A 24,500-nucleotide genomic window follows, 5' to 3' on the forward strand; every position below is an offset into this window, starting at 1 on the left:
TAGAAATGGATCCTGGAAGTTCACTGTCATTTGACAAACATTATACCATGACATCTTACTCCAAAGCAAGGGGCTTTTCATATCAGATACTGCAGTTTCTTACAGGCAGAAATTCCACGTACCTTGTTTTTTTCCTGATTTTGCAAGATCAATGAGGAAAATGGGAGCCATTGAAGTTCTAGCTGGAATTCATGGTGGAGAAATCAGGAATGTTGTCAATCCATGAAATTAGAATTTGCATCAATTTGATGCAATTGTAATAAACTGACTCAAAAAAGTTTATTTGTTAGCCATTTTGCAAGCTTTATAGCTGTTTCTTGATCCCTGTTTGATTAGCTCCAACTAATAATTAATTTATATATGAACAGACTAATTAAAAGGAGCACGAGCAAGCTGACGATTCATCTCTTACTCCAAATTTGAAGGAGGCCATCCTGTATCATCCAATATATTTGGGCTTTGTTGTCAAAAGCAGATTCAATTTTGACTGCTTGGATCGAGGCCTATTTTCTTAGAGGAAAAACTATTTGGCAGGTTTTTGAAATCTAAAATTGTAGTCGGAGTTGGTGAAAACTATTATGGCTATGACAACTAGCTGTAGTTCACAATGCAGCACAGAGGGATAGCTGTTTGGAAATTTCATGGTCCTATATACTTTGTGGCTAAGGTCTGGAATGAGATTAAGGCTGTTCAACCAAAAATTAGATGGGACAGTTTGCTATGATTCACCCATTATATTCTCAAGCATGCAGTGATTTCCTGGATGGCAATCCTTAATAAATTGATATAAGGATCGGCTGCACTCTTGGGGTTTTGAGGTTGATGCTACATGTTTGCTCTGTCGCATAATGCAGGAATCCAGAGATCAAATGTTCTTTGAATGTGAGTTCTCAAAGGGCATAGGGAAGGAAGTCTTGCAACTTTGTCAACTACGTAGAGAAGTAGACAGCTGGGAGGAGGAATGGAGCTGGGCAACGGAGAAGTTAAAAGGTTAATCCTTAATTTCTGTCGATGCCGAGCTCTGCGTGGAAGTGAAAAATCCTGAAATCATAAGAGAGAAAAAAAAAAGTGATTAATAAAGATAGAGAGTTTTTTTTCGTATTTACACTTTGACTCTCAAATCAAAAAGTGATTGTAAGAGATCGGAATGAGAGTAAATTTTAGAGAAAGTAGAAAAAAATATTAAATATTATGTAAATAGTTTTATTTATAAATAAAAAATAAAATAATTTAAGAGATAAATTAATGATATGATCGAGTTGATATTAATATATTAAAATAATTATATTTATTATAAATATAAAAATTTAATTTAATATTATAAAAAATTATATATTTATTAATTATAAGATATCTCACTTTAACAATTACAACCGGCCATATGAAAAGATTGCTAGTTCTTCGATGGATAGAGTCAAATTGGTCACATGATATCAAATTTTCTAATTTAGTAAGCCAGTAGGATTCAAGTTACAGTATGACCAATGGAATTTTAAATAAACAGTTAAACTATTGTAACATTATTTTTTTATATTTAAAACTGTTATTGATTAAATTTTGCTGACGAAAACTAATAATATAATATTCTACAACTAGACTACACTGTAGTTTATGATCTCGATAGTGACACTGATAGTGATAGGAAATGTATTATTCCAATAGGATAGAAAAAGAAACCAATTGACTCAAAGTCAAAGTTCAATTTTATTTTCTCCACTATCGTTCCGATTAATTAATAAATTAATTCGTATATTTATATCATATAAAATAAAAAAATAATTTATATATTTATAATTTATATTAATATAAAAATATAAAATATTTTTTATTAAAAATTTAAATTATATTATTTTTATATCATATCATTATACTATAATTTAAATTATAAAATTCTAGAGACAGCCAATAAAATATTTCCACATCCCATTGTAGTTGGACATGATTCATTTGAAAGTGGAGTCATGGGTCAATGTCTTTTTATTTTGTCTTTTTTATTTTTGCTTTTTCTTCCCACCTTTGGTTTTGGGACAAGCAAAGTTAGTGAGGTCATTTCTTTGCACCGCCCTTTGCTTAAGGCTTTGTTGAAGAACAGGTGTCGATTGCATATTGCACAGCCCAAAAAAGACTTCTCTGCCTCTTCTGCCGACAAGACTTTTATACCTTTATTAAGGATAATTAAAATATTATTTCAAATTTAAAGTTTAATTTAATTAATTTATATAATTTTTCATAAAAGGTTATGTTTAATAATTTTAGAGATTAAATTCAACATTTATAATTTTTTATTTTTAAATTATAATATTTGTATGAAAAATTATTTTTAAAATATTATTTTATCAAATTATCATCTTAAGAATTTGGATCATGCAAGCCAAATATTGCCCAAGCTTTATCCATTACTGAAGCAATAGTGCATTTAAAGCTTTATCTTCCACTTGCAAGCTACCGCCCATATTATGATGTCATAAATTTAAATTTTATCGTATCATAAATTAAATTTAAATATTAATTTTAATAAAAATTTATATTAAAATTTTTTTTCAATTATAATTATTATAACTTTTTTAATCTCAATTAACATAATTATTATTATTATTTTTAATTTTATCAAAATTAATTTCACTATTTATGTAAATAAGTTATTTATTGATCACAAGGCAACAACTTAGGTATCTGTATTTAGCTGCATAACTGAACTAGCTTTTTGGAAAATTAATTAGTGGATAAAAATAATGCCACGTGTCAAACAATAACCGCAATTTGTTTGGGCAGGACAACATGCGTTTGCCAATTGTCATGCTGATAGGCATGAGAATGAATGTCAAAAGACGTTTTGTACAATGTACATGTACAAATATCATTGACATTGACACCACTTCATCTGACTGATGTGATAAATTGCTGGTTGGAGGAAGAATTTAAAAGATAAAAATAAAGTTAACAGCACTAGTTTTTTTTTTTTTTTTTAATTTTGATTTTTAATTGTTAAAACTTTTACTTAACTTTTAATTATTTAAAATTATCTTATTTTGATCATTCTCTTCATGAAAATATATAAATTAATGATAAATATCAATTAACATCATATGAATGACATTAATTGATATCTCATATGGTAAATATAAGAATTAGAGATCAAAATAAAATTTTATTTAAAATTTAAGGACCAAATATGTTACTATTTTAATTTTTTATATTTTAGATATATTTTTTAAATATTAAACTTAAAATTAGATTTTTTTCATAATATAATCTATTAGTTAAAATGTTAAATTTTAATAGAAAATAGATTTTCGAAATTAAAATTAAGTTAAAAAATTCAAAATCCTTTTTTTTAATTTCATATCATTTTAAAAATAAAAAAATTTATTTTCTATTAAAAATATTATTAAAATGATAAATCATAATAAAAATATTATTTTCTATCAAAAATTTATTTCCTATTAAAAATATTAATTTTTTTCCTTTTTTTCAAATATATTTTATAAAGAAGAAAAAAGGTAAACAAAAAGAAAAAATAAAAATAATTAAACAAAATTTGACTTTTTGTATTTGAAATATATTTTTAAAATACTACAATTCAAAATAATTTTTTATTTTATTATGACATGATTTAACAATAAAATAATATTTTTAATTGAAAATAGATTTTTAAAAATTAAATTAAGTTAATATTTTTTAAAATTCTTTTTACAAAAATTTAATATCATTTTTAAAAAATTAACTAAAATTTTCTATATCGGTTAAAAGAATTAAATGCAAAACTCAATGTCATTTTAAAATATTAAATAAAAATTTCATATCATTTTAAAAAATAGATTTATTAATTTATTTTCTATCAAAAAAATTATTTTGAATATACATTCTATTAAAAATTTTATATTTTATATAAAATAAAAAATATTGTTTCAATAATCCGATTTCTTTCTTTTATCGGAATGGTGAAGGTAACGACCGTTTGATTTTTTTTATTTTTTTATAAATATAAAATTTTAATAAAAAATGCAATCAACATAATTTTTTTAATAGAAAAAATTATAAATAGATTAATAAATTGATTTTTTTTAAATGATATGAAAATTGTTACTTAATATTTTAAAAGGATATTTTTTTGTTTAATTTTTTAAATCAATATAAAAATTTTTACTTAATTTTTTAAAATGACATGTCATTCTTTCAAAAGGATTTTGAAAATTTTAACTTAATTTTAATTTTTTAAAAATTTATTTTTTATTAAAAATATTTAACTAATAAATTATATTAAAATAAAAATAAAAATAAAAATATATTATTTTAGATTTAATATTTTATAAAATAAATTCAAAATATAAAAAAATCAAGATAGGATCGTCTTTGATCCTTAAAATTTGAATGAAATTTTATTTTATTTTTTCTATTTATTACGTAAAACGTTACTTAAAATCATCTATGTGATTTTAATTGATATTTATCATCAAATTAGATAATTTTGTAATCGAAATGATTAAAATAATATAATTTTTAATAATTGAATAGTTAATTAAAATTTTTTAATTATTAAAGACTAAAATATAATTTAATTCAAAATTTAAGAATAACTAATGCCTTTAACGGGCATGATGAAATTGAATTCCTTTATCACATAAATAAAACATTAATACCTAATATGTATTGTTCAAAGCATAGAGAGCTAAAAGAAAGGAAAGTAATCATTACTTGATTTTAAATATATGTCAAAGTATATGAAAAAAATATAAAAATAATACAATTTAAAATTAACAAAATCCATAATAAATTTTGTAATTTTGTAAAGTAAAAAAATATATTTCATATTCGATGAATAAATAAAAATTATATATAAATTATTATTTGATAATTTTAATATTTTACACGTATTTGACACGAAATATATGTGACATAAATATGTAAATTTTAAGGTCTATGCCAAAGGTTGAAAGACAAGACCTCAAAGATTTGTAATATTACTTCTAAGTTTCAATCAAATTGCTTGGTTACATATTACATTTTATGGTAAAGTTGAACTATTGCTAGGATGTGAGAAAAAAAAAAAAAAAAAAAAACCAACAACATATTTTATACATTATGGGAATCAAGCAGATGGGTTCTTCAGTTTCTTGAGGACATTATTTCAAGAGCCTCTCTTTTTTGTCCAAGTACATTGAATACTGTAGCAGCAACGTGTGATGGTGTAAGACCAGCTTGATCCAACTGGTCAGCTGGTGATCCATGGTCTATATACCGATCAGGAAGAACAAGTGGCCTCCACTGCAAATGGAAATTTTTAATGCAATGAAACAAGTATTCTATGGCTAAACCACTTTCAAGTACCTGCAGCTGTGGACGAAGTTCAAATAGATTTTAGATTAGTTCGTACCTTTACTGTGCCATCGAGAAGACCATCAAGAGCTAGGAACTGTGCAACATGAGAACCAAAGCCTCCGATTGATCCTTCTTCTACTGTAATCAAAACCTCGTGTGATTTTGCCAGCTTGCGGATGAGGGTGTGATCCAATGGTTTACAAAATCGCGCGTCTGCAACTGTCAGCCTTAAGCCACGTGAATCTAGTAAAGAGGCAGCCGCTAAACAGCTTTGAACTGCTGTTCCATAGCCTAATAGTGCCACTCTTTCCCCTTCAATCAGTATCCTTCCTTTTCCAATCTGTTGGAATGTTACAAGCATTTCAGGTTAAGTTGTTAGTATGTTTCCATAGTTTTTTTTTTTTTTTCCTTCACAAATAGGAACATTTAGAGGCTTGGTTGAAAGTTTACCTCAAGAGGAACCCCTTTGTTCCCGGGTGGCAGGTGAACTCCGACCCCATTTCCTCTTGGGTAACGGAAACAGCTGGGACGGTCATTTATGGCAGCAGCCGTGGCAACCATATGAAAAAGCTCAGCCTCATCAGAAGGAGCCATTACCACCATGTTGGGGAGGCATGCCATAAAAGTGACATCAAAAGCGCCACAATGTGTGGGACCATCTGCACCAACTAGGCCAGCTCTGTCCATTGCAAATCTTACAGGCAGCTTCTGCAGATCAACATCATGTACTACCTGTTGCAGCAAATAGACACATTCCTAAATGAATTTGAATGGAGAAGTTTAACTTAGTACAAAGAATCTTAATCTTTCGCAACTTGTACAGCAGAGGTAATTGAATTGAGCTTAAGATGTATGAAACTTTAGCAGCTTGCCTGGTCATAAGCCCTTTGCATGAATGATGAGTAGATTGCACAAAAAGGTTTAAGGCCTTCACAGGCCAAACCTGCGGCAAATGTGACAGCATGTTGTTCGGCTATCCCAACATCAAAACATCTTTGTGGGAAACGGCGAAGGAAGAGATTTAATCCAGTTCCACCTCCCATTGCAGCATGGATGGCAACAACATTTTTGTCTGCCTCCGCTTCTGCAATCAAAGCCTCTGCAAAATACGTAGTGTATGACTGGGTAGCAGAACTGCCTTTGAATTGCTTTCCAGTTGCTGGATCAAACTTTGCCACTCCTGAGACAAGAAAGCCAAGTGCAATTTATACTCTTTCGTTCCTTAAATTAATGTCATCAATCAAGATTGGTAAATTAAATCATATGAAATTATATCTCCACTAAAAAGGCTTTTCATGTATGTTATACCGTGGTACTTGTCAGCAGCTCTCTCTGCGTATGGATAACCTCGGCCTTTCTCAGTGACAACATGGATCAAGACTGGACCTGTAGTTTTAGTACTCTTAACCTCTTTGAGAATAGAAACTAAATCGTCCATGTTGTGGCCATCAACAGGTCCGATATAATACAGTCCAAGTTCTTCAAAAAGTGTTGATCCAGAACCACTGATCATTCCACGAGCATATTCATCAACTTTTGCAGCCAGTTCGTGCATAGGCCCACCAAGTTGCTTGGTAACACCCTGCAATAAAACCACATGCACTTCCAGTTATTTTTAGTTTCCAAGCAAAATAATTTTATTTATTCCACTTCTATACTTTTCTACTTACCTTGGCAACCTCTCTCAGTTCTCTAAGAGGCCTGTTTGATTGCAACCTACTGAGAGCACTGCTCAAAGCTCCCACAGGTGGTATAGGTCCATCTAGATTGGCAGTTGGCAGGGAAACTTGTTTATTGTCATTAAGAATAACAATCATATCAGAATCCAGGTATCCGGCATTGTTCATCGCTTCATATGCTTGCCCTGCAGTCATGGCACCATCACCTATAACAGCAACTACATGATTCCTTTCTCCTTTTATATCCCTACCAACAGCCATTCCTGTCCACCCAAAACACCAGCACGATTAAATCTCCTAAGACCAAGTGAAACAAGGCTTTCCATAGTGGAATAAAAAATAGAGTTCCATCATATTCATTTAATAATATTGACCAGAAAGAAAAAGAAAAAGTTCTTTGTTATATACAGCAAAAATTGTATGCTAGCTCATGAATAAGCCATCTATAACTAACCCACTTCTACAAACAACATCCCAGGACTAAAAATGATAAACAAAAATAGATATCGACTTCCCTTCAATTATGGAAAAAGTTTTGAATTTCTCACTCACAAAGTTTACACGCAACAAACAGGAAAATCCTTGGGAAAAAATTTTAGAAAGAATTTGGTGCAAGTAATTTCCAGATACAGTATCTTTGACTTGGAAAAGTTCAGTACTAGTTATTTTATTTCAACTTTTTAACCTTACAAATGCAAAATGAAAGGAAAGAGACTAGTACCTAAGCCTGCAGAGATTGTGGTTGAACTGTGACCAGTGCCAAAGCAATCATATTCACTCTCTGATCGTTTTGTGAATCCTGCCAATCCATTAGTTTGCCTCATAGTATGCATCTTATCTCTTCTCCCAGTCAAGATTTTGTGCGGGTAAGACTGCAAATCAAATAAAGAATTATTCCAAAATAAGGATCAATTCTCATCAGAATAATTTCTATCTGTTACTTAAGAGCAGTATTAAGTTAAGAATTGAACCTGATGACCAACGTCCCATAATATTTTGTCTTTAGGGGCATTGAAGACAAAATGAAGAGCCACAGTGAGTTCAACCACACCAAGGCTTGAGCCTAAATGGCCCCCAGTTTTTGAAACATTGAAAATCACATCAGACCTCAATTCATCAGCTAGTTGTTTTAATTCCTGTGTCAATGATTATTCAGCATGCAGTTTGAAGTTTTCTGATATGAAAAAGAGATGAAAGTCTCATAATTGAAATTAAAATAGCTAAGCCAATAAGATTTTTTTTGGCTGGTTTACCTTGACAGAAAGATTTTTCATGTGAATTGGATAGTTTATAGTGTCCAAGAGAGGTGTTGGTGGTCTCTGGGAGTGATATTCTGATCCCTCTGACAGTGATGCATAAACCTCACCTGGCCTTTTCCTGACCTGTGCCTAATCAAAACAAAATTACCAATTTCATTCAATGAAAGTTTTATATTTTTTTTGTAACTGAAATCAAAGTGGGAAGACTCAAAACAAGGAATGGACAACAGTAAATGGGAAAAGGGTATTTTTGGTGGGCTCTCCCTTTCTGAAAACTAAACTAAACCCAGAAAATAAGACTCAAAACTTTATTTAAACAAAGTTAACAGCTTTGAGTTTAGTAAAAAAAAAAAAAGCCAAAGAACAACTTTAAAATTTAATAAAAATGGACAAAACACAGTTTTTATCTCCACATAAAAGACAAGTGAACTTCCATTTTCACATTACAAACCTGATTGAGCTTATGCAATGGTTGGAAAAGCAGATCTGTTCCACCAAGCAAATGGGAAGTAAAAGGAGAAGGTTTTTGAGGATCTGAAGCTACTGACCGGTTAATGAGAGCAGGAAATGAAGATGCACAAAGAGCCATGGCTAGGAATTAATATACAAACAGAAATGAACTATGAACAGGCTTTTATAAAACTATGAGTATTGACTATGAGTATTGACTAGATCTCAAAATGAGAACAACCCAGAAAAGGTCTCCACCGTTTAGAATGCAAGAGTGAAGATTTCCAAACAATGCAGAAGATTTATAAAGAATTTGGTTATTGGCTATGGCCTGTCATATCACTGTGTTTATTGCTGCTGGTAGTGGAGGAATCACTTGAAACGTTGGATTAGATTATATTAACTTTTAAATACTATAATACCACTATATATATTCAAAGAATAAAAAAAGAAAATCTAAATTCATAACAGGCTTCTGGTTTGTACTAAAAGTGGTAGTTAAAAACAGGATTGTTAGTCTTTGTTTCCCATCATAACAGGTTTTTTTATTTACAGGAACAGCAAGGCTAGGCTGCAAATGTTCTTCGACGATAGATGTTGCAGGTCGTTCTCTCATTGGACCACGTCAAATGGAAATCATAAGTGGATAGATTGTGTCGGTGAAGCTACTTTTTTTCATTGGATCAGTCCTTTGATTGAGAGATTGGGCAGGGGATACTTCTGTTCTCTCATTGGTTGATGTTGTATGTTTGATAAGAAAAAATAAAATAAAATTAGAAGGGAAGGAAAATAATTTTTTTTCTTTATTAGATAGAAGAAAAATAGAATTAAAAAATAAATATATATATGAATTTGCACATTTTTCTTTTCTTCAAACGTAATTTTTTCTAAAATTACAGTAAAACATCATTTTTATTTCAATTAAATAATTTATTTATCATTTTATTCTAATCTCTTTTTTATTTTCATATTTTATGTTAAAAACAAAAAAGGAAAATATTTTTTTCTTAATTTTTTCCTTTCTTTCATTTTACTTCTTTCTAAACATAATAATTTTAAATACGAAATAATAATACTATATGAAAAATATACAAAAATAATATAATTTAAAATTTCAATAAAAATTATATATATTTGATAAAAAAATATTTTGTATTTATCGTAACAACAAAAATTATGAAATTTTCATGTTTTATATATTTTTAAAATAAAATAAATAAATACGAATATATAAATTATCAAATCTATTTTTTTTATCAAACAGTATTAATATTTTCATATTTTTCAATTACACAATTATATACTAAGTATAATTTTATTTTTCATTTGATGAGTCTTACTATAATTTTTTTAAGTGTAAAATATGACATCTTCAAATTGCATAATTATAAATTTATTTTTTTGATTGTAACTTCTAATCACACGTTTCCAAATTAATTATTGTATGCATGAATCACATGGGCTCTCCATGTTCCTAATTGAATAAAAGATTAATGAAATCATGAAGTTAATTAAAGCACGTTTAGAACAAGCTCATAATTAATAATCTAATTATAACAATAATGCAAATAACCAAAGACAGGACACCAAATCTGAAACTATTCATGGAGTTATCAATAAGGGTGTAAATGATATATTAGTACTCACCAGTTACTCGGATTCGATTCGAAGAAAATTCGAATTCGGTTCAATTATTATCAAGTTATTCGAGTTCGATTAGAAGAAAATTTGAATTCGGTTCAATTATTATCGAGTCAAGTTCGAGCTTAAGTAGTTTGACTTATCGATCGAACCAAATTTGAGTATTCTTATATCCGACTCGAGTAACTCGCAAGCCTAATCGAGCTTTTATATTTAAATATATTTTTATTATTTTAATTAATAAAATATTACGAATTCAAGTTCGAGCTCAAGTATAAATAATCGAACTATTATCGAGTATACGAATCGAATTTATTTTTACATATTAATTAAACTTAATTAAGCGAACTCGAATAGTTCGAATTCGATTATGAATCGAACTCGAACTTGAAAAATAAAACTTGATCAAGTTTGAACCGGATATCGAGCGGTGAGTTGTGAGTCGAACTCGAACTCGAACTTCTCACTGTATCGGTTTGACTCGATTCGATTACACCCCTAATTATCATCTTGCATATTCAACTCAAATTAAAATTTAATTCTCTTTTTTTATTTAAAAAAATTCGAATTTAGTTCTTTCAAAAATGTAATACATGTATCTCCACCAAATGTTCTGTTGCAACTAACCTTTAATTTTTGTATTTGAGATTATTTAAAATTAAATTTTAATTATTAAAATTAAAAGTTTAATATTTTATGAATAGATCACGCAATAAAAACAAACCAATTCTTTAATTTTCATTAACAAAATTTTGGTATAAGAAAATGTTGTAACCGAGTCAATGAGTCTGTGATCTTACGCTAATATCGGCGTGAATAACTCCTTTCTTTTTGTTTAGATGAAGAAAAGTTTAAGAGTACGAAAATTATTGATTTTCAAGGTCAAGACATACCATATTAATCCATAAAAAAATTTTTAAATTTACAGATAAAAAATCATATGAATTCGAACTTGAGTGTTTCATATTCGAATGCTAAACTTTAACCATTCATGTCTATTTTTATTTGCGCGTGAATGACGTTTAGTCTAGTCTTCCATTGAATATAAAGAAGTTCATTGAATTCTGAACAGCCCAAATTGGCAATTTTCCACCATTGAATATGATTGAGAGGCAGCGACTACATGCTGGATTATTAACACAAAGATTAGAATAATGAATCACTATCCAGTTTATAGGAATAGGATCAGAATCATCACATTAAGTTTCATGTATGATGTTTTTATACCTATTAAATCCGATCCTATCCATTAACTTTTTTTTTTTGTAAATACAATCCGACCTATAAATACTATTCTATTTTATCAGATTAATCGAAGAAAGTTTAAATCCTTTTCATGTCATAAGATTTTTTTTTTTTTTTATGACTTTGTTTTCAACTCAATTCAATAGGTTCAATTCCTCGTGTTTGATAGTTTGATTTGTTTTTTTTATTATAAGAAAAACATAACCTTGTATCAAGTTTTCTTTCTCCTTTTCTCATTAGGTAAAAATATCTACAATCCAAATTCCCAATCAGATTATGGACAATATTTTCCTTGGTCAATAATGAGCTTGGCTTGGTTTGTAGATATGATTATTGGTCCGATGGCAAGAAGGCTTGCTATAGATTAAGAAAGAGAGTTTGCGAAATATGTTACATAAAAACAGCCAATGGAGGGCCGGAGATAATACATTGGGTTGAGCTCTGCAACTCAAGTTAGCAAGATACAGAAGAATGAAAGTAGGCAGATGTTGATGACTACTGAGATATAAGGTTGATGCAAAGTTTTTCATGAAATAGGACACCCTAATGGCAAAGCCATCTTTGGTAGGTCAGATGCCATAGAAACTGAAATCTTCAACAATTACCAGTTCATGATAATAGACCAAGTGTTTTCTTTGTTTCAATTTGCTTGCCGGCTTGATTTTCCCTTGTATCATTATCAATGGTGGAAGGAACCAAACGTGTTTTCATCTCATACATGGCTTTAATTTTCCAAACCCAGCTCAACCCCACCATGACAGAACCCAAGTTTTAATCAGACAGAAACGTGAAGTAACTGCTGAGATGACAAACGTATACATGTAATGAGAAAGGACAGTGGCTGATTGAAGAGTTCCATCACTGGAAAACATCAAGCACGCGATCCATGCAATAATACATGTGTAAGGGGTGCGAAACTTCTTTTTTTTTTCTTTTTTTTTATAGGATTAAATGCTTCTAATTGACTAGTTCTTAAATTGAATGGTAGGTTTTTTGCCAGTAATCTACGTAAATCATGCTGCATGTAACACACGATAATGGTCCCTGCTATTTCAAACTTTGGGTCACATCCTAGAGGCTTGAACCAACGCCAAATAGCAATGGAAAAATCATGCTTAGCAAACCTAGCACTCTCTCCATCGTAAAACCATAGGAAACAGACAAAACTAGGCAAATAAGAGAGAAATATAAAGGGGCATTCTAAATACACCACAAAAATTTTTTTATACATATCTCGAATTTTTTTCTATAAATACACTTATAGCAAATAGTAATTTTAACATTTAGTAAATGATAAAAATACTCTCAATAGCTTATACACCTCAAAACCACCTTTGTATATTTCAGAAATGAATTTTCAAGATTTATATTATGTTTTTAGTAATCCATTTATGAGAAAGAAATATGATTCTCGAAAATGGATTTCTGAGACCATAATATAATTATCTGAAATCAATTTTTGAGGATTATATTGCGTTCTTTGAAATGAAATTTCAAAAATCATCTTGTATTTTTGTAAATCTATTTCTGAAAATATATAAATTTTTGTTTAAATATATATTTAATTATAAACTCTTGATAACATTTAATTTTAATTTAAATAAAATAAATACATTTAATCTTAAAATAAATAATAGTAAAATAAATCAATCTCTTTATCAATGTCTAGCACAAAAAAAATTGAATATACTAAGATCTCCAAATGTCTCTAATGATTTTTTCAAGGCATGACTCAATTCTGGCAATAAAGACTTTTAATTTTTGGGCCACTAATAATACCATCAGTAGATTGACAAATTTGAAAGATTAGAAGTCTTTATTGTCGGATTCATCGGTCTGCTGATAACATTGTCAAGATCAATGTTCTCTAAGGTGTTTAAGCTTGAACTAACATGCATGCACACACACAAGTCATTAATGTGCCTATTATTACTTGATCATATGTGCGAAAAAAAGAAACATGTTAGTTCTTATGCATACATGGGAATAAAAGTGTTTTTGTCTTGAGACTAAAAAATCAAAAACACCATTTTGCCCATGCAAAACCAAAAAAAAAGTGTTCTCGATTTTTTTGAGTCTTAAGATAAATAATAAGTTTATATCATACATGTTGAAAATATCGATTTTCAGTTTCATTTGTACACATGATTAAATAAAATAGGTTCATAGGAGCATGATTAAGGTTTTTGGATATCTATTTTCGAGAAACTCAATTTCAAGAAGTGAAGAAAAAAAAAGTAGGAATGGAAAATAGAAAGTAAGGGATGAAGGTATATTTAATAGAAATAAAAAATTGAGTTTTGAATTTGGGATGTATTTAGAAATTTGGAGTATAGAGTAAAAAGTTAATGTAAATATAATTCCCCAAATATAAAAAAGAAATTCTATTTACACCTCATTTAATGCTATATACACCCCACTTCTATATACACCTCAAATTCAAAACTCATTTTCTTAATTTTCCTAAATACACCCCACCCTTCACTTTTTATTTTTCATTCATACCTTTTGTCTCTTCTTCTTTTTTCATTTTCTGAAATCGAATTTTTTGAAAATGAATATCTTAGAAGCTTTGAAATTTTTCGAAAATGGATATCTGAGTCGTTTTAAGTAATTTCGATATTAATTTTTTAGAAGTCTCAAACTTCTTGGATATTCATTTCTGAGAAGACTCAAAAGTTTTCAGATATCCATTTTCAAAAAATCTTGAGCTTTCTTGAAAATGCATATCTAAGAAGATTTAAGGCTTTTCGAATATCTATATCATAGATGCTCATTTTCACTTTTAGCCAAAAACATTAATCAAACGTTTATGAACCCATTTATTTGATTATATGTGCAAATGAAATTGAAATTGATATTCTTAATATGCATGGTGTAAACTTGTTCTCTCTTGAGCTTTTAGAAAATCGAGAACATCGTTTTTATACCATGCATGCTTGAGAATTTAGTCTATTTCATTTGCACATATGATCAAATAAGAATAGGCACATCGATAACTCACGTAAGCTAGTCCGAGCTTGAACATTCTATAAAACATTATTGCTGACAATATCATCAGTAGATTGACAAATATGATAGTATTTAATCTTTTAGCCACTAGTCTTTGCTGTTAAAATTATCAATATGTAAATAATATTTTTCAATGTCCTAAAGATTAAAGATCTTGATTTTTTTCATTATTAAGAGTTTATAATTAAATATATATTTAAAAAAATTATGTATTCTCGAAAATAAATTTTCAAAAGTGATGACTTTCAAAAATCTATTTTCGATAAAGTAATATAATTCTCAAAAATAAATTTTTTGAGAGATGTATTTTGTTCGCAATAATTTATTTTCAAAAATTATATTACTTTCTCAAAATTAAATTTTCGAGAACACAACATAACTTTTGAAAATCTATTTTCTAGAAATATGATGTGGGTTTTGGGTATATAAGCTATTAAATATATTTTTTTCATTTACTAAATGCTAAAATTACTATTTAATAAGTGGGTATTTTTGAAAAAAAAAAAATTTAGTGGGTACAAAGAAAATTGGTGGTATATTTAGAACACCCCAATGTAAAACCCAAGATTTTTGCAATGACATAAATACCCTTCAACGCAAAATGGAATTACGAACGCCTCCACCGTTAGCACCTGTTTGGCATTTCTCAAGTCTTCTCATTTTTGGCCAAACCTCAGAGACTTCACTACCCTAAACGAAACTTCCCCATTTCCCTCTCATGGTCATCTCTCTCAGATTAAGCAAAAACCCATTAATTGATTAAGGTAAAATATTAATTCCCTACAAAATTCTCTTTCTTTTTCTCTGAAATTGTATAAAATTTGGAACTTTTTTACTAAAGTTGGGATCTTTTTTTTGATAGGTGCATAAAGGAGTGATCTTTGTGGAGAGTGGCGGTGGAAATGGCGAGTGTGATTGATGCGGCGGGAGAACCGATCCCGACATCGTCGGTGCTGATGTCAGCTGCTAAGCACATTGAGATTAAATGTAGGCCGGAAAATGTGGAGTTTCTTAAGTGCAAGAAGAAAGATCCGAACCCTGAGAAATGTCTCGATAAGGGCCGCCAAGCTACTCGCTGTGCCCTTGGCGTGTAAGCCTTTGATTTTTAATTTTTCCATTTTTCAATTGCTCTGTTGTTTTTGCTGAACTGATTCATATAAGATAATGTTGGAATTGAAGAAGAGTTGAAATGGAAAATAGGATTGACTTGGGAAATTTGTGATAATTAGGATTATTGGGTTTAAATTTTTGTTTAATGGAAATGAAGTTCCAAGAAAGTGTAAGTGAAATAAACATAAATGAACTTTGCAATGCTGATGATCTCATTGTTTAATTAACAAACTTTGAAATAATGTTTGTGGTCGTTTGTTAAACTTAAAAAACCAAATCTGTTCACGAACTGTTCGTCGAACGTTACGTTTGTATATACCCTATAAAATTTGGAATTTGTTTTTTGGAGGTTTTATATTGTGAAAGTATGGTAAAGGACAGTGGGAATTGATATCATCCCTACAGGCAGGCAGGAGAGGGAAATGAGCCTTTCTTTTTGGAACTATGTGGTTTCGATTTGTTTTAACATGGTTGAGCATCTAGAATTTGTGTCTAAGGAATCAAGGTTGCTTGCTTTGCTAAATTTAACATTGTTTAGAAGTTGTTGATTGATCTAAATTTATTTTCAGTTGGGAGTTGAAATGCATTTAGGGTAGTCTCTATGTGATTAGACGAAATAGATTCTTGTTAATTGTGCCTTAGAATCTGATATCTGTTGTTCTCTCTCGTGGTGGCAATTAGTGTATATGTTTGTGTCTATTTTGTGTCAAACATTAGCAAAACACAAAAATTACTGTATTATAATTCATGATGACACACAAACACCAAACATATTTTTTGGTTTATGCCAAATCATATACAGTTTTTGTCAAAATTTTAAACTGCATCATTTTCATGTCTTTTTTATATCGTTTGTCTCATGTCATCGTGTCATGTCTAAAATTATCAGGTCATTTTAGGTTGGTTTTGTGATCAATTTGAATAGGTTTTAGTTCTGCCTAGTGTGGACTAACCAAATTCTTATTAGGTTTTCTCTTTGTGTCGAATGTAAAAATCGAGCTTCCTACTTCTCCATTTACAGAGTAGACTACCAGCTATTTGCCACATTCACTTACTTCGGACCTGATTTTACAGGAAGTAGCATTTTGTAGCTTAAAAATGCCCTAAACATTGAACATATTGTGGTTTGTACTTGCAAGCTACTAGAAAGCTGACATTTCCTTTGGATATAGGAATCCTTACAAAGTTCCAAGGCAACAACAATTAGATCATGGCAACATTACATGATATAGAGTTCCAAACTGCTACCAAATATGCATCCGACTTACTTTTGCTTCATTTGGATGGGCGGTGGGAAGGGATTCCACCGGCCATCCAAATGAAGCATTTGTTTAGGTCAATATATCTTTGCTCTTCGAGATTTAAGATCCTTAATCGAATTTAGAACTTGAGTGATTCAAAATTAGGGAGAATTTCTTTCCCCCCTAACTTATCAAGTAGTATTTTTGTTATTAAATCCCTTGAAAGTAAAATGTGGGAACTCAATGTATCACTCTTTTTTTTGTCTTTCAATGTATCACTCTTTTGTTTCTTAATCCATCACTTTGTTTTGGCACCCAACCTGAAACAATTGTAGTTGAACCTCATTTCAATTTCTTACTTTCTTTGAATGGTTTTCTTTGAAATATTGAAGCACATCATACTTACCAATCAGTAGAACACTGTACCTTCCTTTTCTGACAATACGTTTTTCTTGCCGGAGAATCATCTGTGATGCTAACCAGCTTGTACATCGATGCTCTTAAGTCCAGAATAACAGTTTATTGAAATCTCCTTGTTTATATTTGCATAGAGTGAAACAGGATATCTTGCAGAACTAAACATTACCTAAATAGATGGGAAAATGAATATTATATCATTATTTTTCATTATCTTTTTCTTAATTATGGAATGTTTGACTCTGCAGGCTAAAAGATCTTTATCACAGATGCAAAGACCCCATGGAAGCATATGTTGGATGTATGTATTACCACACGAATGAGTTTGATTTATGTCGCAAAGAGCAGAAAGCGTTTGAGAAAGAATGCCCGTTGGGGTGACCGGCAAGCAAACAACATTTCAAGTTCCATGCTTAAAATAAGTTAGGTCAGTTTGCAATTAGCAAAAACTGTTGATGCGTACACTCATAGTCCTGCCTTCTATGTGATAAGCATTCCCTTCTTTTTGTATGGTTAAAGATTGTTCTTGGGATTTTTTTTTTCAACCGAAAATGATTCCGCTCCCATTTTTTAACATAATTTATGATGATGATGAGTGATTCATTCATGATATTTTTCTTTGGAAATGCGCCTTCTCAAATGATTTTCCTTTAATGCCTATTCAAAAGTGAAAAGAAGCTATAAAACAGATTTGACATGGGGGCCGTAATTGGAAAAAGTGCTTCATTGGCAATACGGGCTCCTAAGCTAAGTTAATATAGTAAAAAATTTGAGTTTGAGTTTAATTCTAAAATTTATTGTTTGAACTCGGCTTGAGCTCCGCAAGTGTTAATTTTTAAATTTGAATTCAATTCGAAATAAAAATTGAATTATTTGAATTTGCTTCATTAAACTCGAACAATAAAAATGAGTATGATTTTCATATTTAATTTCAAGTTCAATTATGTGTTCACACTCTAATTCAAACTTGAATTGATATATATAAGACTAAAATATTAATTTTTAATTAAACTAATAAAAACATATTAAAATTTAAAATTTCAATTAAGCTTGCACAAGTAAGGAATTAAGATGCTTAAGCTCAATTTGTCCAATAAATCAAATTATACGAATTCGAACTCAATTCAACAATAATCAATTCGAATTCAATTCAACAATAATCAATTCGAACTCAATTCAACAATAATCAAGTTAAATTTAAGTTTTATCTTAATTGAACTCAAGTAACTTGCAATCATTGTGTATCATTTACACTTCTAATTATAAATTTACAATATCTCAATACCTCTATCCCACAAAATATCTTGAATTACAGAAATAAATTTGATTATCTTTATGGTAAAAAAGTGAAAAAAAAAAAAAAAAAAAGCATACATGACTAGTTTAGTAGTCCTATTACTTTGGATTGAAAAAAAAAATGGGTATAAAAAATATGATTAAAAATTTGAGTGTTTGATTTTACAGTAAATAATTGAAATATTCAAAAAGAATGTCTAAAATAATTAAATTATATAAATATAGGAGTAATATAGGAATTTTTATATTAAATATATATTTTCACCACCAAAGAACATCTTAGACAAGTTTTTTCTTTGAATTTGAAAATCAAAACTTTCAATTGAATAGTCTTTTTTTTTTTTTTTTAAGATTGAATTTGGGTTAAAAACAACTTTTGAACGCAAAATCTACTGTCAAGATTAGACCAAAATAAGCTCTTCAGAAATCACAACTCCCATTGGATGCTAATATACTAAAGAGTAATGAAGGCAGACCGCAACATCAGTCAGAAATGGTATCTCAAACTCATTAAAATCAACATGCAGTAATATTATATCTACTGTTAAAAACTGCTAAAGTTTGAACACGTCCTTTAACTACCCACACTAACTCATAGTATTACTTTTACCTCAAAATAAAAAAAAAAGCACCAGACTAACACACATTACAGTTTCCAGCAGCAATCATGTGTACAGCACCAGAAGAAGGCCGCATCAATTGAAAAGCTGCTAGCGTGGACTGCAGAGAGGAGAGCACACAAATTCTAACTTCAATTGTTGCGATGGACTCAATTGCAAGTATCAATGAAGTACATACTAGCCCTTAGGTATTGAAAAAATTTGCCAGAAAGTTGGGAAGCACCTACCTGAAGGATCGTGAATGAGATCTTGAAGGACTGAGAATGTCACGCTTTGGACTCCTTGACCTGCCACGAGCATAGTCTCTCTCATCATGGGGACTCCGGCCATTCTCCCTAGGACTTAGGGACCTCTGCTTGGTTCTGTATTCCCTTTCACCACGTGGAGAAGGAGACAGTGAGACAGATCTAGATTGCCTGGGAGAGCGATAGTCATTTCTCATGCCACGATCCTGTGAAATTGATCTAGATCGCCTGGGGGAGCGGCTCACTAACTGGTCCCTGTCTCAGTTTCGAGTGAAAACAGAAACCATAAGAAATTAATACACCATGCAAATAACATATATAATGACTATCAAGCATTCAGGGCAACAAAATCTATTCAGTTCATATAACAGCATTAGACAGAATGTATAAAAAGGAGCGTTTCTAATCTTTAACAAGGCAATCTAGCATAAAACAGAGGATATGCATGAAAATGACAACAACTTCTACTAGCATCCTCGCACAAATCAACTGATTAAAATATTGACCTTTACCTGTACCATTCCAGTGTTTCTGAAAACCTCAAATTATCTTTTTCTTGGACAATGCCAACAAATCTCTACAAGTAAATACTTTGATAGGCTTCCTTTGTTTGAGGATGATTCTTTCTTTGACCAAATATAAGCTCTATTTTCTTTCTTAACTGGATAGTATATGAAAAGATATCAAACTAAACAAATTTCTCATGAAGAAAACTAATTAAAAGGTCAATATGCAAAAGAAAAATATAAGGTACTCCTGTGATTCTAATCATCTCACAAACATTTTAGCTGGTCTGTTCATTGAATGGCAGCAAGCCTCACAAATCCAAAGTCAAAGAACAAGACCCCATGCAATTGGTAGTCAAAAGCTGGTGAAGGTGGGATTATGGATAATACTTATGGAGAAGCTTTGATAGAAAATCAAGTTGTCCATCACTTTAAGATCTCTTTAATCTTTATTAATCGAAAAGTCTTTAAACTCCCCCTTTTCACTTTACTATCTGGCATCTGCATAAACAAGGCCACCACAGCAGACATTATTTAATTCACTGGAGGACATTGCATTATGTCTAATTGACATCGATCATTGAATATTAAAATTTAAGCAAACACAGAAAGGGGAAAAAAGGAAACTAGAACTCAAATTTTGCAGCTTCCAAAAATAAGCTCTTCCTATTGTGATGCATAGCTTCAATACCACCATTAACAAATTTGAAGGACAGAAATGAGAGAGTAAGTGAACTTTTCAATTTCATTGGTGACATAACATTATCCTATAGATAGCATTAAGCGAGTAAAAGTAAGAAACTAAAAAAAAAAAAAAAAGCCAAACGAAGATTATCCATAGCTACCACTTAACTATGCCGCATGCTTCTGAAAGAAACCCACAGAAAGTAGTAACTTTTGGACACTTATATGAAATGAGGGAAGATAGTATTTTGTTAGCAGACTTGATTATCATCATGACAACTTTAACAAAACAACTTATGAGTTAAAATACTGCTAAAATTATATGGGCATGCACATCATAGAATATTCCAATTGCTCTCAGCTTCACAGGATACAATTTCTAAATGCTCCTCTATGATCAAAAGAAAGTATGAATGAAATCCGTAGTTAATCATCTTTACCACATTATAAATGTAAAACAGTAGAGCTATACAATAGAAAGCATAAAATGCTTCAAAGAAGTAAAATTCAAACCTTGAATCATGCCTAGCAGGTGAAAGCGAACGAGAGTAAGCTGTGACCACAAATAACAATAATTGAGCTCACATTAAAATAGAGAATTATCTTCAATAACCATTTCCAAGTAATGAGATCTTTTAAAACATTAAGAGAAATGCAAAAGCAAAAGTTTTAAACTGACAGCGATATCGGCGTCTTGGGGACCTGGGTGGTGTTCTCCTGCTTCCTCCATGTCGACCACTTTAAACAAAAATGAAAGGGTAAGCATTGCTTAATCAAATCAGCATTTTATTTTAACACTCTGGAGTGCAAAAAATAACCATGAGACCACAATTACATAATAGAGAAATGAGCTATGCCACCTTGAGCGGGAACTCAGACGCATTTCTTGAGGACTTTTTCTATTCTCCTCAGCAAAAACAATTCTTATCTCACGTCCACCAATCACTTGATAGTTCATTCGATCTTTTGCTTCAGCTGCATCTTCACCATATTGAAACTTCACAAAACCAAAGCCCCGTGGCTCCCTATAAATTCAAATCATAATAAAGCACAATTAAGAAGCCATACATCTTTATTGTTACTAAATACAAAATATCCACAGGCCAACAAACAGATAGGAAAAAAAAATCAGTAAAGAATATTACTATGTTCTTAAGTTCTATTCAAAGCAGTGCAGATATCAACATACAAACAACCAAAATCAAAAGCCGTACACCAAATAAAACACATAAGAATACAAAACCAAGCAATAGCATACCCGGTGTAATAATTTTTTGGGAGATAAACATCCTTCACTGGGCCATACCGCTCAAACGGAACCCTAAGATCTTCAGGCCTGCAGAGCACAATGAAATTAAACTTTTCAAGTCTCTATTTCTCAATCAAGAAATTTCCTATGTCAAAAATTTCAGTTAAAAAGTCTAGAAACCCGAACGAAGAATTCAAATTTCCTCCCCTATAATTCATATTCATAAGCATAGTAATCGAATAAAGAAAACCTATACAAGATTACAGTTAGAATAGGTGTTTATTAGAAAAAACGACGAGAGAGAGAGAGAGATGAGAATACCTAGCGTCGAGGGGGAGATTGCGAATGAGCAAGCCAGAAGGAAGATGAGATCGGCGGTGGTCACGGTGAGAGCGGTGGCGATCGCGAGGGTCATCGTCGTACCTCTTCCTGCCACGTGTTGGAGTCCTGCTACGGCGACGTGGACTGTAGCTTCTGCTCCTGCTCCGGTGCCTCCCCATCGCCCTAACCCTAGCGCAGAACCAAACAATAAAAATAAAAGTTTTGGAGGGAGAATATAAAGGAAAGAAGAGAGAAGGGAGGGGAGGGTAGACGAAAGACGAGATAGAAGCAAAGGTAAAAAATAAAATTAACCGGAGTGAGACGGAGAGTGAAAAGGGTAAAAATGGGAAGAAAATAAACTCTCATTTAACTTTAGTCAAAGTCAATGAGTCGAATGTTGGGCTTATCTCATCTCATTACGGCCCAGTGGCTAAAACCTTGAGAAAGAGGCCTATATGTCTGAAAATGGAAGACAAAGGGCCTGAACTCGTAAGGCCTTTGTCTCACCTTGCTTGGATTAGAAAATTGAACTCGTACCCCTATATCGATTTTGATTCGATTTTTTTAATAATATACAAAATTATTAATTTTTAAAATTTAATTCAAATTTAAATTAATTTTTTTAAAATCAATTTAATTCAAATTAAATTTTACAAGTTCAGTTTAATTATTAATTTTTAAAGTTTTTTATATATTATTTTAATAAAAAATTTAATATATTTAAATAATTTTACATAAAAATAATTATTTTATTTTATTAAAATTTAAAATATATATAAATTAATAAAAATATATAATTTAGGTAGATTCAATTTTTTTTAATTTTTAAAATTTTGATCTAAATTTAATAATATATTTAATATTCAAATTTAATTTGAATCAAATAAAAAAATTAATCCAAACCAAATTAAACACTATAATTTTAAATTAATTCTCATTCTCGATTTGTTTTTCACCCTTACTTAAAATACTATTTGAATTCAATCAAACCCTTAAATGACTAACCAAATTTAATATTTTAAATATATATATATATATATATATAAACCTTTTTATTGTAGCTATTAAAATATCAAGCCTAGTTCTAGAAGGCGACAAGATGGATGATTGACGATTTCAACAATGACAAGGAACCTTACTCTTGTTTGCCAAATTTATCAACTTTAGAAAATGTCATATGCATTAAAAAATAAAAAAAATTTATTAACAGCTAGTATCGATAAATCAATCCAAAATCGTCGGGCTTCAATTCAATCCGATCATCTAAGGTTATTTTTTTTTAAATAAGTTTTGGATCGAATTGATTTTATTTTTTTAAAAGGCGATTTTAGGTCGGGTCAGGTTTATATGAGATCCGACCCGAGATATTTACAAAAATACCCTTTTATCATATATATGTAATTTTCTTTAAGGTTTCTCATTTCTTTCTGTAGTTCCCTCTCTTGCCCTCCCGATCTCCTCACACAACTAGACCTTGTACCTTATTTATTTATTCACTTCATTTCTTTCTTAATTCGCTTCCTCTATTTCAACAAAGAAAGCATCCAGATTTTAGGGTTTCACATTTTCTTTTGCAGTTCTGACTCTTGCTCACCTAATCTCCTCACACAGTTAGACCTTAAACCTCATTTTTTTCTCCATTTCATTTCTTATTCAATTTGCTTCCTCTATTTCAGCAAAAAAAATCCAGATTCAGGTTATTTTTTTATTTATATTATTTTTTTATCATCGTTCTTTATAACCTGTGTATGTAGTAGAGAAATCCAAAGATAATTGCTAAAATTTTGAGTAAGTGAAAAATAACTCTCCTTGTTGATATCTTAAGTTGTAACTTGAAAAATTGAATTCGGATCAAATCGAGTAAAATTCTATTAATAACATGCTTAACGGGTTGGGTATTTTGACTACAACCTTCGAGTGGGTGCGGGTGGGGTATTGGGTAAAATTGTAGAGGCTTTGAGTTGGAGGTAGGGGCAGCAAAAAATCAATCTACTCCACCACATTGCCAACCATACGACTTATACACTATTGTAAAATTTAAATAAAATATATTATTTTAAAAATTAATTAAAATATTTTTACAATATTTTTAAAAAATAAAACATTAATTTTTTTAAAATATCAATATATCATTTTTTTACCAAATTATAAATCTCTTCTTAATAAATATCCATAAGCACTTTTTAATATATACTTTAAAAAACCA

The 24,500-nt window shown here is 30.2% G+C and overlaps 3 protein-coding genes across 3 annotated transcripts; 1 reads left to right on the top strand and 2 right to left on the bottom strand.

Moving 5' to 3' along the window:
* Window positions 1–4,905: 4,905 nt before the first annotated feature.
* Window positions 4,906–9,321, bottom strand: LOC111280145 (putative 1-deoxy-D-xylulose-5-phosphate synthase, chloroplastic). The gene is made up of 10 exons (XM_022867329.2): window positions 8,709–9,321; window positions 8,252–8,386; window positions 7,970–8,134; window positions 7,720–7,870; window positions 6,990–7,261; window positions 6,628–6,901; window positions 6,192–6,499; window positions 5,770–6,051; window positions 5,375–5,659; window positions 4,906–5,265 (listed from the first exon to the last, which is right to left on the bottom strand). Exons 1-10 carry the CDS (start codon window positions 8,844–8,846, stop codon window positions 5,107–5,109), a joined length of 2,169 nt encoding a protein of 722 aa, XP_022723064.1. The 5' UTR covers window positions 8,847–9,321; the 3' UTR covers window positions 4,906–5,106.
* Window positions 9,322–15,212: 5,891 nt separating this feature from the next.
* On the top strand, window positions 15,213–17,980 carry LOC111279608 (NADH dehydrogenase [ubiquinone] 1 alpha subcomplex subunit 8-B-like). The gene is made up of 3 exons (XM_022866570.2): window positions 15,213–15,369; window positions 15,468–15,695; window positions 17,622–17,980. The coding sequence occupies exons 2-3, from the start codon at window positions 15,508–15,510 to the stop codon at window positions 17,752–17,754; spliced, it is 321 nt and encodes a 106-aa protein (XP_022722305.1). The 5' UTR covers window positions 15,213–15,369; window positions 15,468–15,507; the 3' UTR covers window positions 17,755–17,980.
* A 1,172-nt stretch (window positions 17,981–19,152) lies between these two features.
* LOC111279840 (serine/arginine-rich SC35-like splicing factor SCL28) lies at window positions 19,153–22,503 on the bottom strand. The gene is made up of 7 exons (XM_022866901.2): window positions 22,295–22,503; window positions 21,983–22,060; window positions 21,585–21,749; window positions 21,404–21,462; window positions 21,238–21,277; window positions 19,517–19,789; window positions 19,153–19,389 (listed from the first exon to the last, which is right to left on the bottom strand). The coding sequence occupies exons 1-7, from the start codon at window positions 22,471–22,473 to the stop codon at window positions 19,380–19,382; spliced, it is 804 nt and encodes a 267-aa protein (XP_022722636.1). The 5' UTR covers window positions 22,474–22,503; the 3' UTR covers window positions 19,153–19,379.
* Window positions 22,504–24,500: the final 1,997 nt, after the last annotated feature.

This window comes from Durio zibethinus, chromosome 27 (genome assembly GCF_047325235.1).
Source record: "Durio zibethinus cultivar Kanyao isolate XHJ-2024 chromosome 27, ASM4732523v1, whole genome shotgun sequence".
Classification (NCBI taxonomy): domain Eukaryota; kingdom Viridiplantae; phylum Streptophyta; class Magnoliopsida; order Malvales; family Malvaceae; genus Durio; species Durio zibethinus.

Coding starts and splice junctions, on each gene's coding strand:
- LOC111280145 (XM_022867329.2), bottom strand. CDS start 8,846: ATGGCTCTTTGTGCATCTTCATTTCCTGCTCTCATTAACCGGTCAGTA. Junction 6,500..6,627: donor AGCTGCTGACAAGTACCACG/GTATAACATACA, acceptor TTCTTGTCTCAG/GAGTGGCAAAGTTTGATCCA. Junction 6,052..6,191: donor TGCAAAGGGCTTATGACCAG/GCAAGCTGCTAA, acceptor TTGCTGCAACAG/GTAGTACATGATGTTGATCT.
- LOC111279840 (XM_022866901.2), bottom strand. CDS start 22,473: ATGGGGAGGCACCGGAGCAGGAGCAGAAGCTACAGTCCACGTCGCCGT. Junction 21,750..21,982: donor CCAAAAAATTATTACACCGG/GTATGCTATTGC, acceptor TTGAATTTATAG/GGAGCCACGGGGCTTTGGTT. Junction 21,278..21,403: donor CCCAAGACGCCGATATCGCT/GTCAGTTTAAAA, acceptor TTGTGGTCACAG/CTTACTCTCGTTCGCTTTCA.
- LOC111279608 (XM_022866570.2), top strand. CDS start 15,508: ATGGCGAGTGTGATTGATGCGGCGGGAGAACCGATCCCGACATCGTCG. Junction 15,696..17,621: donor ACTCGCTGTGCCCTTGGCGT/GTAAGCCTTTGA, acceptor TTGACTCTGCAG/GCTAAAAGATCTTTATCACA.